Consider the following 19079-nt stretch of genomic DNA (forward strand, 5'->3'; position numbering starts at 1 on the left):
GTGATATATTCTATTTACTCCATGTAAAAGTAGCAGTTGTTTGCAATAAGTGTAAATAATAATTACGTGCAATTTATGCTTTATTTTGACAGGTACATACCATTTGCACCTCAGTATTGTTTTACATTAACAGGATGCAACAATAACAGAGTGTAAATGATTATATTTATTAAAATGATTCATGCTGCCTTAATGGGACAATAAAAGACCTCCCTACACCGACCCCTAACCCAATAAATGCTTTTATTATTATTAAACATGTCGTTAGGCATTTTATTTCCTCTTTTAGAACATTTTCTTAATTTTAATTTAAAGTAAATGCCTTTCCAATGTGATGTGATGGGAAAATGGATAAGAGCGAGCTCTGCAAAAGACGGATTCGAACCCGGGTCGATCATGTCAAAACTAAGATACTTGAGCCATACGCTTTACTGATTGCACCACTGAAGATGTTGAAATATGGGCGTTTTTTTAATCTTGTTTAGCCCAACCAGGCATTGTGCAAATAACACTTGCCAGCAAGGCACGCTATTTGCACTGGGTGTGAATAGACACTCCATTTCATTTTTGGTAGTAATTTCCTGTTTATCATATACCCTTTCTTTTCTACCTTCCCCCTTTTATCCCCTTCTTCCCCACCTTTGTTGGACTATTGTTAAACATGCATATCTATTGGTACAATATGCGTCATGTGACTGAACATGCGTCATCGTTTTTCAATACCTCCGTCTTCACAGTCCACACTGACCAAATGTATTCGCTTAAAATCTCAGGTTAATCCCCTCAGGCATTTAGTCATATTACATACATAATTTATTGAGTTCAAACAAAATAACAATATAAACTGAAAAATTAACAAACTATATCGAAATCGAATCGGAACATCTGAATCGATACCCAGGCCTAAGAGGAACTCTTTCTTCAACTGTGAGAGACGGAATATAAAACAAAAATCCAGAAAATCACATTGTATGATTTTTAAATAATTAATTAGCATTTTATTGCATGACATAAGTATTTGATCACCTACCAACCAGTAAGAATTCTGGCTCTGTTAGTTTTTCTTTAAGAAGCCCTCATGTTCTCCACTCATTACCTGTATCCGCTTGATAAGTCGTAACGTAAGGAACGCCGTTTCTGGGTCCAAGCCTCAACTCGTTTCACTTCAGAATGCCATCAACAACCGTTTATGAGTGCTATTTATTCATATTAAACATCAAACATTTTAAAAATTGTAATATTTTAAATACCTACAGTGTCACAGCGTCACATACATTATTTTAACGATTTATAAAAGATGAATCACTGTCTGGCCATCTGGAAGTTTGGTATGGAGATAAAGGTTATGATTATACATTTTTTTGTAGTCTTACACCATATTGTGTGTGTATATTAGCACCGTTTGTTGTTTTTCTTGTGGTATGAGCTACTGCGTCTCCTTCAGGTGTGTGTCCCTCAGGCTTTCCCAGTTTTCTGAGACGTCCTCTGAATAAACACACAAAAAGTAGCTGTATTAGCAGGAAATAGTTGAAAAATATTTAAAAAAATGGAAGAATTGTAAAATAGTTTATCACAAGCAGGCTTCTGATTGGTTAGCGTGGCGCGCACAGTTACGTTTTTTTCAACTTGGGCATCAGACGCAAAACTCGCAAGGCGCTCAATTCACATCTTTTGCTTGGACTGGAAGCGTGAATGAGGCAAAATCGTGTCCATCGCACAGCGCTAAACGTGTCTATCGCGCCGCAGAACCTCCAGACGTGCGTCAACGCATCTTTAGATTGACTGAACATGGAAATCACTCGCTCTAGACGCTCTATTCGCGTTTGATGTAAGTGCAGAATTACATTTAGCAGATGCTGTACATTGCGTCACACAGCAGTGGTGGCTAGAGGTGCTGTCCTCCCTCTTTGAAACGATACTTTCATACCTTTAGATGTCATTATGATATTAAGTAAACATAAAGAAATATATCTGTATAAGCCAAAAGCAATTCACCCTTCGCCACCAGTTTGATTGACAGGCGATCTGACCAATCACATCGCAGAATCTGCCGTTGTGTCCGATAAAGCAGTCAGGAGAGTTAGTAGATTAACGTCGGTGGACTTGAACTTGGAAAAACGGTGTGTGCCGACGTCTTTCCACGGTTGAAACAACATTTCTTTTAGTGTTCATTCATGTTTATTCTTATCAATGAACTAGAAGGAAGAGATGATCGGCTACAGCGATCACGACACATTAAAGAGCCACGAAATGATATTTATTGTCTACATTTCTTTAAAAAAAAAAATGATAATTTCAAAGTTGAGACTTTGTTTCATATCAAAAGTAACTTGCCCTCAAAAAGCTGCTTTCTTAATCTGCGGCGTGTCAGAAGCTTTGCCTCCATTCTATAGTCCACTCTTCTAAAACTTTCTTCTGTAAGGATCGTCAGGGCTTCAGATGTGGCCGATGGTCTCCTTATAAAACTCCTTAATCTTCTCGCCTAACTCTCTTTTAGGTGCTTTTTTTGTGCCGCTATAAAGAAAACTCATGTCTTCGTGGAGTTGTCCATATGAATCTACCGCGTGTTTTGCTTTCTCCAGCTGAAAGAAGTCCCGAATCTGGAGGGAGAATTACAAAAGAGCAGTTGTGAAAAAAACATCAGCTTGTGTGTTGCATTTTATCACACATTGCTGTGCTGACTTTAGGACTTTACTGAACCTCATTTCCATTTTAAAAATCATATCAACAAATACAGATTCTTTCAAGATTGCCAGAAATATTTGTGCATTATTCACCACTTCCAGCTGCTTTATGGGGTCCTTTATTTCACTGTGTCTTCCTTCCATCACGAGCGCAAACATTGCCTGGACCCGGCGGGTCATCGGAGGAAAGCCCTGTAAATGTTATAAATACAACAACCATCACATAACCCACAGAGAGATCGCACTGTCCGAGAGTTTGGGAATATTCATACATAAAAACTTTCTTGATTCTTAGGATTTAAGAATCAATATTGTTTTGTAAAAGTGAGAATCGATTAAAATCGAGAAATCAATATTTTTTACCCAGCCCTATTAACAACCCCACCCAGTGGCCAGAGGACATTTACTCGTACCTCATCGAGTCACCAGGTAAGCCATTGAATGATTTAACTTCGTTTTTGAATCATGAAGTACGGATGATGCTATCGGAAGCCAAGTCAGGCTAGTTGCATGGCTGGAAAAAGTTCACTCAGTACTCTAAATATAAAGACATAATATATACATTTAAAGATGTTTACTTGCAAAAACGAAGTAAAATCATTCACTTGTTATACCAATCTGACTGTGGGAGAATGAATGTGTCTGCGCAGATTTTGCTCATCTCAAACGAGCCTAACATCAGCTTGTGTGTTGCATTTTATCACACATTGCTGTGCTGACTTTAGGACTTTACTGAACCTTATTTCCATTTTAAAAATCATAACAAATACAGATTCTTTCAAGATTGCCAGAATTATTTGTGCGTTATTCACCACTTCAGCTGCTTCATGGGATCCATACCTCAGCCTTCCTACCTGGAGGGGCTGTTGTTGTCCTTGAGGTGGAGGAGGAGTCAGAGAGCCGTCCATCGAAGGGTTTCCAGCACCATCTCCTGGAGGACTTCACCCGGCTGGAGGAAGGCCAGATGGCAGAGCGCTCTGGGAACCGGACTCTCTCTATCTATCGGGAGGGAGAGGAGGAATCGTCAGGGGTATCCAGACGAAGAGGAGTTCAGTGGAGTTCATCCGGCTGATTATTGTCTCTCTCTCGCTTCTCATCCTTCCGTCTTCTTTTTTTCTCCTTGGAGCCTGGAGAAGGCAGTGGAGGAGCTCTGGGTTCCTCAGAGATCCCATAAAATTTATTTTGTAACCTTGATTGGAGGCAGTGGCAGGCCATGTTTTATGAGCCTTTTGTCTATCTGCAATAGAGACGTGATTTTTAAGTTAGCATCACACTATGGATCCATGTTACAATATTTGATGAGCAAGACAAAAGTACGGGGTATGTAGTGCTGGTTCTGTGTGGCACTTACTTTTAGCGGTGGAGGATGAGCCATAGCTCTCTCGCGTCTTCTCTTCCTCCAATCATCTTGCTGTTTCTCCAGCTCTGCTTCTTCAGTTTCCCTCAAACTGTAAAGGAGGGAGATTATCAAGAGATCACACAAACCATACAATTATAACAGCCACTGATGATCATCACAGTAGCTTTATCACTTTCTGTCATGAAGACATGTATTTTTATATCTTACGTGATCAAATAGGAATCAAAAAGCTGCTTTCTCAATCTGCGGCGTGTCATAAGCGGCGTGCTCTGCATCCATTCTATAGTCCACTCTTCTAAAACTTTCATTAAAGTGTGTGAATCGTCAGGGCTGCAGATGTGGCCGATGGTCTCCTTATAAAACTCCTTAATCTTCTCGCCTAACTCTCCTTCAGGTGCTTTTTTTGTGCCGCTATAAATAATGTCTTTGGGCAGTTGTCCGAATGATTTTTTTGTCTGTTTTGCTTTGGCGAGTTGAAAGTAGTCCCGAATCTGGAGGGAGAATTACAAAAGAGCAGTTGTGAAAAAAACATCAGCTTGTGTGTTGCATTTTATCACACATTGCTGTGCTGACTTTAGGACTTTACTGAACCTTATTTCCATTTTAAAAATCATATCAACAAATACAGATTGTTTCAAGATTGTCAGAATTATTTGTGCATTATTCACCACTTCAGCTGCTTCATGGGGTCCTTAATTTCACCGTGTCTTCCTTCCATCACGAGCGCAAACATTGCCTGGACCCGGCGGGTCATCGGAGGAAAGCCCTGTAAATGTTATAACCATAAAGGCGGTCGTTTATGAATAGTTTATTGAATCTTTGATTCTATCAATTCATTCAAAACGCTGAATCATTCACTAACTCGCTGTTGCGGTGACACGCGTCTGCTGTGATCTTTTGGAACTATTTTCGCTGCAGAAATAGAACAAAAACACTCAATATTGCATCTAAAATGTAAGTGACTTAATGTTAATAATTGTTTATGGAACTGTCATATGAAATCAGTGTCATTTTCAGTCGTGATGATATTCAGGAAAACAGCACTCTTGGTAATGTGACGTTGCAACTGTATCATGTTATAAATATAAATAAACTCCACATTTTTACAACAGTGTGTTAACTGAGTTTCTTTGTGTGAGCGGCGCACATTTGTTTCGATTTCTCCTCGAGAGGCTGCGCGAGTGTAAACAGTGCGTTAGTTACCGTCAGTTCATTATACATTATTATCATTCACTGACGATCGTCACTTACAGTAATGAATGCAGAATCATTCTTGCATTTGGGTGATTCCCTAGTTATTTTTGTTAATGACGTTTTAATCAGGCTACTTGTCCATTGGGCAAGTAAAATTCTCTTTCACTTGCCCCTTCAAAAAATCCACTTCGTCCCCTTGGAATTATAAGGTTCTATCTGACGTTTTTGTCACAATTGAGTTATTCACATATTCTTATTCTGTGACAACTTATTTACATTATGGGATGTTTTTTTTTAAAGTTGTGTACATTTTGGGACTTTTTATTGAAAAACAAAAAGGTTCTATCTACAAAGTCGAACTCTGACTTGGCTCTATAAGGTTCTATCTGCGTGAGCCAATCAGCACTTCGAATGCACAGAAGAGGACCAATCAGGATCAACTTTATAGGTCGTGTCGCCGGCTTTTTACTCGACAGGAAAGATCGCAGACACACAATATCTGTGAGAATTATGGCACACAATGCAAAGTTTTTAAGAAACCTCAAGATCGACAATTTTATTGACGATCTTGTCAAGGACAGCAGCCCGAATTCCAGGCATCATATAGTCAGTGAATCATTTTTCAATTATTATTAAACTTTATGAATTAATTTGCTGAAGCATGTCTGTTTTCTTGCCGTTTTAAAAGTCTTAAAAGGTCTTAATTTTTACAATATTAAGCCATAAAAGGTCAAATAGTCAACAGTTTAATTGATGGGGTCTTAATTACAACAATAAATGTTAGCATGTTATTTCAGCCATACTGATGTCTAGAGAGAAAGCCATTTTACCTGGCCCACTTTAGGTGGAATAAAGTCCTGCTCAGATGTATTACAGTAGCTGCTTTCTGTCTAAACAAAAGAAAGATGAACAATTTCTGTTAATTAATTTTTTTAATACATTTTTTTAATTACCCACCATATTGGTACTAAAAATTAACATCTGCACTGGACAAAATATTTAGACCTGCCTTGCTTAATTTGAAATGTCCTAAATACATGGAAGTACTAAAAATATGAAATAAATGTCATTGAAAGGATAACATTTTACTTTCCAACACATGTTGAGACATTGTTACAACATTATTTTTATATTTAATGTTCAAATAATGTTTTGGCAGATAGAACCTTATAATTCTAAGCGAAAAGTGTTTTTTTAGAATTAGAAGGTTCTATCTGCATTTGACCCATTCCAAAAATCCCCATTTACAATTTTGAGAGGATTTTGATATTGTATATTTAGAATACATTTAGGGTCCCTGTTATTTTCATGTTTGAAAGAAACTTGTTCCCCATATAAATTTTCCTATATGTAATGCAAAAACTTTGAAGCTCAATATCTCAAAACTGCTCAGAACGCAGATAGAACCTTATAATTCCAAGGGGACGACTTGTCCCGGACAAGCGTTAATGTCGAGCCCTGACACTATGGATCCATGTTACAATATGTGATGAGCAAGACAAAAGTACGGGGTATGTAGTGCTGGTTCTGTGTGGCACTTACTTTTTGAGGTGGAGGATGAGCCATAGCTCTCTCTCGTCTTTTCTTCCTCCAATCGGCTTGCTGTTTCTCCAGCTCTGCTTCTTCAGTTTCCCTCAAACTGTAAAGGAGGGAGATTATCAAGAGATCACACAAACCATACAATTATAACAGCCACTGATGATCATCACAGTAGCTTTATCACTTTCTGTCATGAAGACAAGTATTTTTATATCTTACGTGATCAAATAGGCATCAAAAAGCTGCTTTCTCAATCTGCGGCGTGTCAGAAGCGGCGTGCTCTGCATCCATTCTATAGTCCACTCTTCTAAAACTTTCATTAAAGTGTGTGAATCTTCAGGGCCGCAGATGTGGCCGATGGTCTCCTTATAAAACTCCTTAATCTTCTCGCCTAACTCTCCTTCAGGTGCTTTTTTTGTGCCGCTATAAATAAAACTCATGTCTTTGGGCAGTTGTCCGAATGAATTTTTTGTCTGTTTTGCTTTGGCGAGTTGAAAGTAGTCCCGAATCTGGAGGGAGAATTACAAAAGAGCAGTTGTGAAAAAAACATCAGCTTGTGTGTTGCATTTTATCACACATTGCTGTGCTGACTTTAGGTCTTTACTGAACCTTATTTCCATTTTAAAAATCATATCAACAAATACAGATTGTTTCAAGATTGTCAGAATTATTTGTGCATTATTCACCACTTCCAGCTGCTTCATGGGGTCCTTAATTTCACCGTGTCTTCCTTCCATGATGATTTTATAGATCTCCCAGACCCAGGCCGTCATGTCGCAATACTGGAGGCTCTGTTTCTGAGTTTCTCCAGCTCCCCTTTCCTGTAGAACACATGAAGAGTCAGTGATCTTAAGAGACAGAACTGTACAGAAGACATCAGTGTGTTTTTTTGTTGATGTAATTGTTTGTATTTACCTATTCTCTTATTTCTAAAGGCCTTTATCTCGGCTCGGCTCAGAGAGCCGAAACTTGGTCATCCCCACTTCCACAAAGAACTCTTTGAAGTCTTTTATAATTTTCTCCATGTCTTTTCTCACTGCTTCCAGCTTAATTATTTGAAATTGTTCGAGGACCGGCGAACAGAAGTGAGAGATCACTTCCGCATCAGTGCAACACGAGTTGTTCACCCCCACCTTTCAACTGGCCAGTCGTGTCCTTGGCCTGGTCCAAATGAAATACAGAGAAGCTGTTCAGGTGTATGACACTGCGCAGATAGTCAGATGTTAGCCATGTCTCTGTAAAACACACAACAATCCCCCAGATCTCGCTGAACACTGACCCGGCAGCGGCGCTCTTCCATCTTGTTGCTGATAGATTGCATGCTTGGGTATTGGAGGCCGCATCGGTCAGTTCAATAGCCTCACCAGCACCACATCTTCCTCTCTTGCCCTCGGTAACCAGTGCGCCCAGTCTCTGAAAATTTAATCTTGCTTGATAAAATAGGCTTCAAAAAGCTCTTTTTGTAGTCTGTGGAGAGTCAGAAGCGGCGTGCTTTCCACCATTTCTAAAGTCCAGTCTTCTAAATCTGTCATCATTCTGTGTGGCTCGTCAGGGCTGCAGAAACGGCCTGAGGTCTCCTTGTAAAACTCCTCGAGCTTCTCACCTAACTCTCTTTCACTTTCCTGAGTTTTATCGGAGCTGCAATAAAGAAACCTCATGTCTTCGCGGGGATGTCCGCATGAATTTATCGTGTGCTGTTCTCTCTCTCCAGCTGAAAGTAGTCCCGAATCTGGAGGGAGAATTACAAAAGAGCAGTTGTGAAAAATACCTCAGCTTGTGTGTTGCATTTTATCTATCTATCTATCTATCTATCTATCTATCTATCTATCTATCTATCTATCTATCTATCTATCTATCTATCTATCCATCCGTCTATCCATCCGTCTATCCATCCGTCTATCTATCTATCTATCCATCCATCCATCCGTCCGTCCGTCCGTCCGTCCGTCCGTCCGTAACAGGGGATTCACTGCTGAGTGTTTCTGAAGCTGGAGGGGCTGTTGTCGTCCTTGAGGTGGAGGAGGAGTCAGAGAGCCGTCCATCGAAGGGTTTCTAGCACCATCTCCTGGAGGACTTCACCCAGCTGGAGGAAGGCCAGATGGCAGAGCGCTCTGGGAACCGGACTCTCTCTATCTATCGGGAGGGAGAGGAGGAATCGTCAGGGGTATCCAGACGAGGAGGAGTTCAGTGGAGTTCATCCGGCTGATTATTGTCTCTCTCTCGCTTCTCATCCTTCTGTCTTCTTTTTTTCTCCTTGGAGCCTGGAGAAGGCAGTGGAGGAGGTCTGGGTTCCTCAGAGATCCCATTTAATTTATTTTGTAACCTTGATTGGAGGCAGTGGCAGGCCATGTTTTATGAGCCTTTTGTCTATCTGCAATAGAGACGTGATTTTTAAGTTAGCATCACACTATGGATCCATGTTACAATATTTGATGAGCAAGACAAAAGTACGGGGTATGTAGAGCTGGTTCTGTGTGGCACTTACTATTAGCGCTGGAGGATGAGCCATAGCTCTCTCCCGTCTTCTCTTCCTCCAATCATCTTGCTGTTTCTCCAGCTCTGCTTCTTCAGTTTCCCTCAAACCGTAAAGGAGGGAGATTATCAAGAGATCACACAAACCATACAATTATAACAGCCACTGATGATCATCACAGTAGCTTTATCACTTTCTGTCATGAAGACATGTATTTTTATATCTTACGTGATCAAATAGGCATCAAAAAGCTGCTTCCTCAATCTGCGGCGTGTCATAAGCGGCGTGCTCTCCATCCATTCTATAGTCCACTCTTCTAAAACTTTCATCAAAGTGTAAGGATCGTCAGGGCCGCAGATGTGGCCGATGGTCTCCTTATAAAACTCCTTAATTTTCGCGTCTAACTCTCCTTCAGGTGCTTTTTTTGTGCCGCTATAAATAATGTCTTTGGGCAGTTGTCCGAATGATTTTTTTGTCTGTTTTGCTTTGGCGAGTTGAAAGTAGTCCCGAATCTGGAGGGAGAATTACAAAAGAGCAGTTGTGAAAATAACATCAGCTTGTGTGTTGCATTTTATCACACATTGCTGTGCTGACTTTAGGACTTTACTGAACCTTATTTTCATTTTAAAAATCATATCAACAACAAATACAGATTCTTTCAAGATTGCCAGAAATATTTGTGCATTATTCACCACTTCAGCTGCTTCATGGGGTCCTTAATTTCACCGTGTCTTCCTTCCATGATGAGGGTAAACACAGCCTGGACCTGGTCCGTCAATGCCTGCATTTCAGCTTCATCGGAGGAAAGCCCTGTAAATGTGCCCGCGTTTCAGCATCCAATCCCTGTAGAACACATGAAGAGTCAGTGATCTTAAGAGACAGAACTGTACAGAAGACATCAGTGTGTTTTTTGTTGTTGATGTAAATGTAAGTGTGTATTTACCATCCCCAAGGGCTTTCTGCGCTCTTTCTCCTTTTCTATCATTTCTATCTTTTTCAGCTCTTCCCGCTGTCTCTCCTGAATCGTTTTATAGATTCCACTGAAACAGTAACAGATGCTATGAATAATGTTGCCAGAAGCAGTATCTTCACTGTGCATATGCAACATATACATGTGCAAAAATAAAATCCTGAGCTCTGACTAAATGAAAATAAATCAGTGGGCCCTGTTTTAAAGGGCATGTTGCAGGTTAATTTTTTTCTAAATGAATATATAACCTTGTTTGAAAATAACATGAAAAGGTAATGCAGGATTTAAAATGTTTTAAAAAGACATAAGAGCACAAATTTAGTAGATAAAGTGGCCGTTTGTAAAAAAAACAAAACACTTTTTACGTCACGAGAGGGAGTCGTTTGCCGGGCTCTGCGTTGGCTCAGTGCAGAATAGGTTGGTATTCAGTACGAGTCTGTGTATTTTCGGTAGTTCTTCCATTTCAATTTATCACTGTCAAGTAAACTCTCTGCCAACCGCCTTTCGTGTTCAATTTATGGAAAAATAGTTGAAAGTTCCCCTGCGGATGGAAAGACTAACGCTCAGGTCCGCTCGTCATGACGTCACGAACACATCTTGAGTTTCACTTTCAACATTCAACACTTTTCCACAGAAGGCGGTCGGCCGAAAGTTTACTTGATAAAGTTTTAAATATGGATATTTTTCTTACACAAACGCATCGATTCGCTTCAGAAGGCCTTTATTAACACCCCAGAGCCGCTGGAGCAGTTATATGACGGACAGATGCACTTTTTATGGACTTCAAAAACAGAGCAACTATGAATCCAATTCTAATGCTTGGATTAGCCTGGACTTTTGTAATATAACTCAGATTTTATTCGTCTGAAAGAAGAATGTCATACACACCTCGGATGACTTGAGGGTGAGTAAATTATGGGCTAATTTTCATTTTTGGGTGAACTTTCCCTTTAATGTGGCATAACAGTTAAGCGAGGAGGAGTTTGGATGGATGAGGGAGTTCCTGGCACTTTCACATTGAGAGATATTCTCATGCCTCATGGAGCCGCTTTCAAACAGTGGTAACGTATTGAAATCGCGTTTGAATGCGTGCTCGTGTTTATTTCCACTTTCGTGATCGTGTGTGTACTCTGTGAATATAGCCTAAACACGAGCCCATGTTGAAGATTGGCTTCCTACAGTTAGCATTAACTCCCTGTTAAGTTAAGAATGGGGCATACCACTTCAGCTCTGCATCCGACCCACCTGTGGGTCATAATCATTTAAAAAAATCTATAAGTTGTGCAAAACTAGATGTATATGGTATAATTTGAAAGATTAGAACTTCAGCTTTCTTGATAACCCAATCACTTTTGCGTTTGTTACATAGAATAAGATAATACGGCCTGGATTCAACCCCCCCCCCCCCCCACCCCTTGAGAAAATCATATGAATAATATTAAATTTCATATTTATATCACAAACTCACCAAAAATAGACAAGTCACATATCAAATGAAAGCTCTCACCCTCAGGAATATGTGCAGTTTATTTGACCAATCACGTTAAAGTAACGTTATGGAAATGACTCCTTTGAACAAGCAAACACACAAGTCATATACTACCTCGTTGTGGAGCTACCAGCCTCAAACGCTACATCAGTTCCTTAGGTTGTTTTCTTCAAAATGAGACTATTGGCCAAACGACACTGTAATATGTCACCGATGTCCAGATCAAAACATGTGATGCAGACAAATACTCTTATTATCTTATTTTATTCTTATTATATATTTTGATCGTCTCCGCGATTTTTGATGACGTCATCCTGTATTTCGTTATACGGCAGAAAAGCTGAGTATCTCAGCTCTCTATAGACGCGTCGATCATGCTTCTAGACCAATCAGAGCCCGATATCTCCCTTTACAAATTTGAGGAGTTTTCGATTTCCCAACGGCTGGCTTCAATCAATGCAGACGAGGAGGAGTTATTAGATAGTTAGACAGATTAATCTCAATAACTTTTTTTGGAAGGAGATGTCAAGAAACCCCCCCCCCCTGTCAGGGTTTTTCCTGGGTCAAAAATGGTCTTCTGTGGTGGCTGACAGACATGGTCATCCATACACTCACACACACACACGCGCACACACACTCACACACGCGCACACACACTCACACACGCACACACACACTCACACACGCACACACACACACTCACACACACACACACACACGCACACACACGCACACACACACACACACACACACACGCACACACACACGCACAGTAAAAACGTGCCCTACCCACGTGATCTGCAAGCGCAATACTGACAATACATTTTAAATAAATTCAAAGAAAGTTTGTCATTTTTACTTATCTGATTCTGATACCTTATTTTTACACTATTTACAGATAATTGTTTTGGGATATAATTATATCAATATTAAAAAGTAGTAATAAAAAAATGAACAAACCTAATTTTCTGCCATATACAGTTTCATAAAATGATCAGCTAGCTAATAACATCTTTGTTCTGGGTTCACCTCACTCCAGTCTAAACTAAATGATTTATAGGCTATTTATTTTACTACACATTTTGAACATAAATAAGCAAAAAGACTGTGGATAATTAAAACGAACTCTTACACTCACTCTTGATAAATTGTGTAAGCACACTTGTGTTCTCATTTCAGATGTGTTTAAATGATTAAACTGATTTGTGAGTTCAGTGTTGGACGGATCAGCTGTTCTAACCAGTCGTTAAAATGATTCGGTTCAAAGGAGTCATTAGGTGGCGAATCGGACATTAGCAGACGCGCTGTGTGCGAATCCCGTCTGTTAGAACATCGCAAAAGATTTGTCAACACACAGAAAACAATTCATAACTGGACAGGATTTGTTTCCTGTTTATTGAAAGTATGCTTTATGCAGCTGGTCTGAGAATCAGTCAACATTTTTTGAGCGCAATTCACACCCAGCGGCAATTAAAGGAAAACATCGTCTGATAGCGCCACGTGCAACATGGATTCGGTCTTCGACCTTTTGATTTTGATTAACGTAATATGTGAAATATTAGAAAGCTAAGAATGCTTATTTTGAAGACAGAGAGCATGCGAGCGGAGGAGGAGCTCTGATCGTTCTCTCTGTCACTCAGTTAACACAAGCGCAGCAGTCATACATCAATCATAAATCACAATAACTCATCAAATAAGGCTTTGGCGGGACAAATTTGTTTTGGAAATGTATGAAAAACCCTTTACTGACACCTTGAGGAATCAACAGAACCTTTCTGAAGGGATATAGACCAAACAGATTAATCAAATTAATAAATCAAAATATGACTTTTTATATATGTTTATAGAGGAGCATTTTGATAATTATATGCACCACATTACATATTCATTGTCATTTTTAATGTTCTTCAATTTAATGCATGTATGTAATGTAGCCTATGAATAAATCTGGCAAGTTTTTATGACAGCCAAATGTTTATATTTCAAAAAACTAATTGGAGTATAAATATGATTATGTAAATGTAAAGTTAATATTATAACTTTATTATTTTATAAAAAAACATAATTTAGTGTAAATTAAGTGTTGGTATACAAATCAGTTCATTTTTTACCTTCAATATTTGTAGGCTAATGTAGTACAACTGACTCCCATAGCTTACAACATAGTTCAGAGATTTGTTTTCCTTGAGAAAATTGGCCATGTATTTTACCTGATACATATCCAAAGTAATCGATATTGAATTGAATTGAATCGACTCGAAAATCGAATCAAAAGCTTGTGAATCTAAATCGAATCGAATTGTGAAATTTGTGTCAATACCCAGCCCCAGTAACAGTGTTTGACCATCTTTTTGTCTTGTGTGTTTTTGTGCAGAAAGGAGAAGATAGACGGCTTAAGAAAGAAGTTAAAGAAACTTAAAAAACAGGGGGAGAAGAACAGTGAAGCCATAAAGAAAATGAAAGAGCAACTTAAATACCTGCACTCGTGCAAAATGACTCAACCACTGTAACAGAGAAGGTAAGCACATCATGTCCCATCTAAAGCAGTCACAGAACCACACACATCCAAATGTATTAGAAGACTGTACGGCTGATCTCATCGTTTTGCTTTTGCCTCACCAGATCAGAGAGTTATATGAGAAGCTGTCAGACTTTTACATAGAGACCATGGGCCCTTTCTGCAGCCTTTCCGAGCCACACCGAATGATGAAAGATTTAGGAGAATGGATTTTAAAAAGGGTGGAAAGCACGCCGCTTCTGAAATGCTGCAGACTAAGAAAGGAGCTATTTTTATGCGTATTCTAGGATGTTAGATATAAAAATAAATGTTTTCATGACAGAAAGTGATAAAGCTACTGTGATGATTAGGGATGGGGCCGATCCGATCCAGTATCGGTATCGGGACCGATACCAACTTAATTCACGTATCGGATTTTCCCGATCCAACCTGCGGAGAAATCCGATACCCATGATGAGCCATGTCTGCGCTTTCCAAAAGTGATTCCCGCCAGCTTGTCTGCTAGCTGGCTGCAAACTATGGAATGGATTTCCTGATGGGAAGCGCGGCTCAATGAGACACAGAGTTATGAGACACGCCCCACTCAGGAAATCCATTCCGCAGTTTGCAGGAAGATAGCATTGAGCAGCATTGTGGCTAGTAAGCCAACATGTCAGCTGTGTGGAAATACTTCACACTGGAAACACCGCAGAGCAAGACAATGTTTGCAAAACCGTAATTCAGAGAGGTGGAAGCTCCCTCGCGTCTTACACAACGAACGCAATCAAACATTTAAAAAAGCAGACAAGACTAGGGTGACATTTAAGAGATCATAATCAGGGCTTGACATTGACAATCGCCATCTGCGTGTGTATTTCGGCTGGGTAACACTCACACCAGCCACTTTGAACTTATTATGGTCTTCTCAAAAGCCATCTGTTATAATCACGTTGCGCATTATAACCAATCACACCGGTTTATATTGAGTTTATGAATATAATAATCAGAGGCGTTCAGATTAGCATAGTTTTGTTCAGAGCGCGCACGGCTTTCACTCTCGCTGAAATCTACATTAAAAGCAGAGATGAACGTGCGATGCACGCAGGAGATTCATTCAACATACAGTGATTGACAGTTTTTGTTATATTTCAGCACCGAAAATAGTTTCAAACAAAACACAGCAGAACCACAGCGCATCTAATATGACTGGCATTAGGTTGGCCTGACGTTTGCGAATCTAGGGACCGTCTCTAAAGTTACATATAACACTGGTAGGCTATACACGTTTCTAACTTAAATGGCATTTGAAGAGAATGACTTGGTCATAAAACTGACTGTAAAGTGTTCATCTAGGTGTTAGGTATGATGCACACCTTTTGGATTTTTGATATTTAATCAAATAAACTGTCAAATCATATGAAAATATATGCTTTATTTCACTAGAATCCTGTATGGGCTCTTACACAAAATATGCTAGATTTAAATGTGTCATAGCTGATAGAACACTGATGAGAATATTGCTTGAGAATATATTTACAGATATAATATTAGAGATTTATGCATTATGCGTTGCCATTGACGACGGCCATTATAAGGAAGGAATTCCGGCCCGCAGTGTGTGTGTGTGGGGGGGGGGGGTACTCATAAAGTTTCTTCAAGGTTGGCAGGTCCGTGTCAGATCGGCTAGATGCAAAGAATGACATTAAGTGATGTCACTGTGAGTTAGTGACTTTAACTCACACAGCTCGCTGCTTTACTGTGGTGTAGCCGAGTGGCTCTTTTGGGTTGCCAGCCTGTTAAAACATGAAGAAAATCTAACCTTTAAACCTTTACGCAGCTTTTCTCTCTCTTAAAGTAGACACGAGAGAGAGATAGAAAGATGTTAATCAGATGTTAATTTATTGCTTAAAGCGCATATTTTAACGTATCGCAATCAGCATGCGGACAGTTTGATATTGACTAGAAACTAGAAACGTTCGGTTTGATTTTCTGATAATGTCTGTCGTCAGTAACAACGCTGTGTAACAAACGTGAATGGCGCCATCTTGTGTCCACTTAGCGACTGTATTGAAAATGACTACTTGTCTTGTTGCCAGGACAATAGTTTTTTTTATTTTGCATTATAATGGATTATAATTTATAACGGAAGGCTGGATGTATCCCTTACATCTTAAGACTTTTATTGCAAACAAAACAGATAATAGAAAGGTCATATTTTGTCTATTAAAAAAAAGGATTTTTGAATATGATAGCTTTTTTTTGTAAGACATAAAATGACTTGAGACTCGACTCGGACTCGTGAATAAAGACTCCAGACTTGACTCGGACTCCAGATGAAAGACTTGTGAACATCTCTGCTGCTACATACCCTGTACTTTTGTCTTGCTCATCAAATATTGTAACATAGATCCATAGTGTGATGCTAACTTAAAAATCACGTCTCTATTGCAGATTGAAAAAAGACAGATTCTGCCTCCAATCAAGGTTACAAAGAAAGAAGAACCGGTGAGAAGCAAGAACGTCTCGGTTACGTATGTAACCCTCGTTCCCTGAAGGAGGGATTTTAGCACGCCAAAATGGCATAGCGAATTGGCGTGTCATACATAAGCTATTTCATGAGATCAGTCTGGTATTTGTTGTTGATATGATTTTTAAAATGGAAATGAGGTTCATTAAAGTCCTAAAGTCAGCACAGCAATGTGTGATAAAATGCAACACACAAGCTGATGTTTTTTTCACAACTGCTCTTTTGTAATTCTCCCTCCAGATTCAGGACTTCTTTCTCCTCGAGAAGGAGCAGGCGAGGAGGTCAGACACCCAGAAGATCCGTTTTGTTTATTGTAGCTCTTCGTTCCCTCAAGAAAGGGAAGGAACACCTGAAAGGTCAGCACAATAGTACTGTCACTGTTTTTCTGCTTTTGCATATGTATAACGGTGTAACTTTCCTATAGCTCAAACAGTAGAGCATGGGGCTAGCAACGCCAAGGTCATGGGTTCGATTCCCAGGGAAAGCAAGAATTGACAAAATGTAAAATGTGTATCTTGAATGCAATGTAAGTCGCTTTGGATAAAAGCGTCTGCCAAATGCATAAATGTAAATGTAACGATGCACTCGTGTCATTATTCGATACAAATCCTGATACTAATCTCCTGATGCAATATTCATCACCATATTTTAAGCCCTGATTTTAAGCACTGATCTGCCCCAAACTTCACGTTTGATAAGAGCCCTGGCCTGAAGACATCTACATGCCAATATTACTTAGTCATAGCGCCACCTGCTGGCAACAAGAAATCTCATGTTTTACACTGTAATTCCCTCCCAGAAACACATTCAAATATGCCATCAATTCCCCAACATGCTAGAAACACATTAAATCAAGCAAACTTGGCTAAGTGCTATTGGATGCGTTTTATCTCGGTTGCCTTTATGGGTGTGTTTAAAGTTGCACTGGGGAATTATACCCAGCGTGCTGGACTGTCACCATGCAGAATTCCAGACATTTTTACTGTAGAGTTTAAGTTATGGATCCATGAATTAGACCGATATGACAATACAGTTAGAATAGCCTTTGCATTGTTGGCCCAGTGCAACTTTAATAATTAAAGATTTTGGGACTCTGAATAAATTTTTTTCTTTCTTTTTAATTATGAGCTCTATATTCTCACAATATCACACTATGTGAGCTACTACAAAAGCCCAATTTATCAAATATCATACACAACATTGTATTTAATTTCTGCTGATTTATTGTGTTTGTTTCAGGTGAGCTCATTGGAGTGCAGCTGTACTGGGCTCCACATCCCCTTCACTGGTCCCTGACCCCACACATGGCCTCTCCCAGTCTCCTTCATCAGCTGGACCCTCAGGGACTGCAGTCTCTCCTCTCTCCTCAGAGCCAGAGGAGGAGGATGATGATGATGATGATGATGATGATGGAGGGATGGTAAATACCACTCCTTTGTGTTTCTTTCAAATCAAGTAGAGTCATTCAAACAGTGATGAATTAACATCCAGTGCTTTAAATCCAGACTCTCCACATATTCTACATTTAAAAGTACAGCCTAAAGTCATGAGTAAGCAGCAAATATGCATCAAGTCAGCTTTATTTCTATAGCTCTTTTTGCAATACAGATTGTTCTAAAGCAGCTTCACAGTGTTAAACAGGATTATAATGCAACAGAATTGTATTCGGCCGTACAATCCTGGAGAAAACGGTGATGTCATCAGCTCAAATCAATTATCATATAGTGACAATGTGGCAGATCAGTAATTTAGTTTACTAATTAGATTTATTTGGATATTTAGTTGAAAATGTTGCTTCCCCAACTGAGCAAGCCAAGCCAGAGGCAACAGAGGCAAGGAACCAAAACTCCATCAGGAGCAGAATGGAGAAAAATAAACTTTGGGAGAAACCAGGCTCAGTCTGGGTGCCAGTTCTCCTCTGGCCAATTAACAAACAGTGTGTTATTATTATTCTAGCAACTTCATATGAGATCGGAATATTCGAAAGATCGGAGTCATCACGCTGGAGACGGGTTTATTGAGGATGCCGTGTTGATGAGGCAATTTCAGGGGGCGTCTAATTGACAAGGTCTCTGCAGACACTTCAGGGTCAAGTGTTGGTCATAGGTCCACCTTCTGATCTGGATCTGGCCTGGATCCGGCTGACTGCAGTAAACCTTGGGATAAAACAGAAAGACTAAAATTAGAGTTGATGCCATTCTTCTGATGATGTAACGGGTTATGGGAAGTGTTCCCGGTTCCGGCTGACCTAGTTAATGCAGCCTAACAATCATTTAACCCCCTCGAGTCGGCTCTCTTTTTTTCTTATCAGTGCCAAAGAGACTCAAATAACTCTTTTATCATTCA

The 19079-nt window shown here is 39.6% G+C and overlaps 2 protein-coding genes across 2 annotated transcripts; both read right to left on the reverse strand.

Annotated features, from left to right (window-relative positions):
- Positions 1-2164: 2164 nt before the first annotated feature.
- On the reverse strand, positions 2165-4810 carry LOC307143194 (uncharacterized protein). The gene is made up of 6 exons (XM_079844522.1): positions 4713-4810; positions 4252-4535; positions 4036-4132; positions 3539-3921; positions 2778-2876; positions 2165-2600 (listed from the first exon to the last, which is right to left on the reverse strand). Exons 4-6 carry the CDS (start codon positions 3590-3592, stop codon positions 2436-2438), a joined length of 318 nt encoding a protein of 105 aa, XP_079700648.1. The 5' UTR covers positions 3593-3921; positions 4036-4132; positions 4252-4535; positions 4713-4810; the 3' UTR covers positions 2165-2435.
- On the reverse strand, positions 3862-8563 carry LOC307143651 (uncharacterized protein; the record flags this gene model as incomplete). Its single annotated transcript, XM_079845379.1, has 7 exons — positions 7693-8563; positions 7464-7598; positions 6997-7286; positions 6781-6877; positions 4252-4535; positions 4036-4132; positions 3862-3921 (listed from the first exon to the last, which is right to left on the reverse strand). The coding sequence occupies exons 2-7, from the start codon at positions 7548-7550 to the stop codon at positions 3862-3864; spliced, it is 915 nt and encodes a 304-aa protein (XP_079701505.1). The 5' UTR covers positions 7551-7598; positions 7693-8563.
- Positions 8564-19079: the final 10516 nt, after the last annotated feature.

The sequence above is a fragment of the Gobio gobio genome (genome assembly GCF_949357685.1).
Source record: "Gobio gobio genome assembly, chromosome: 19".
NCBI lineage: Eukaryota > Metazoa > Chordata > Actinopteri > Cypriniformes > Gobionidae > Gobio > Gobio gobio.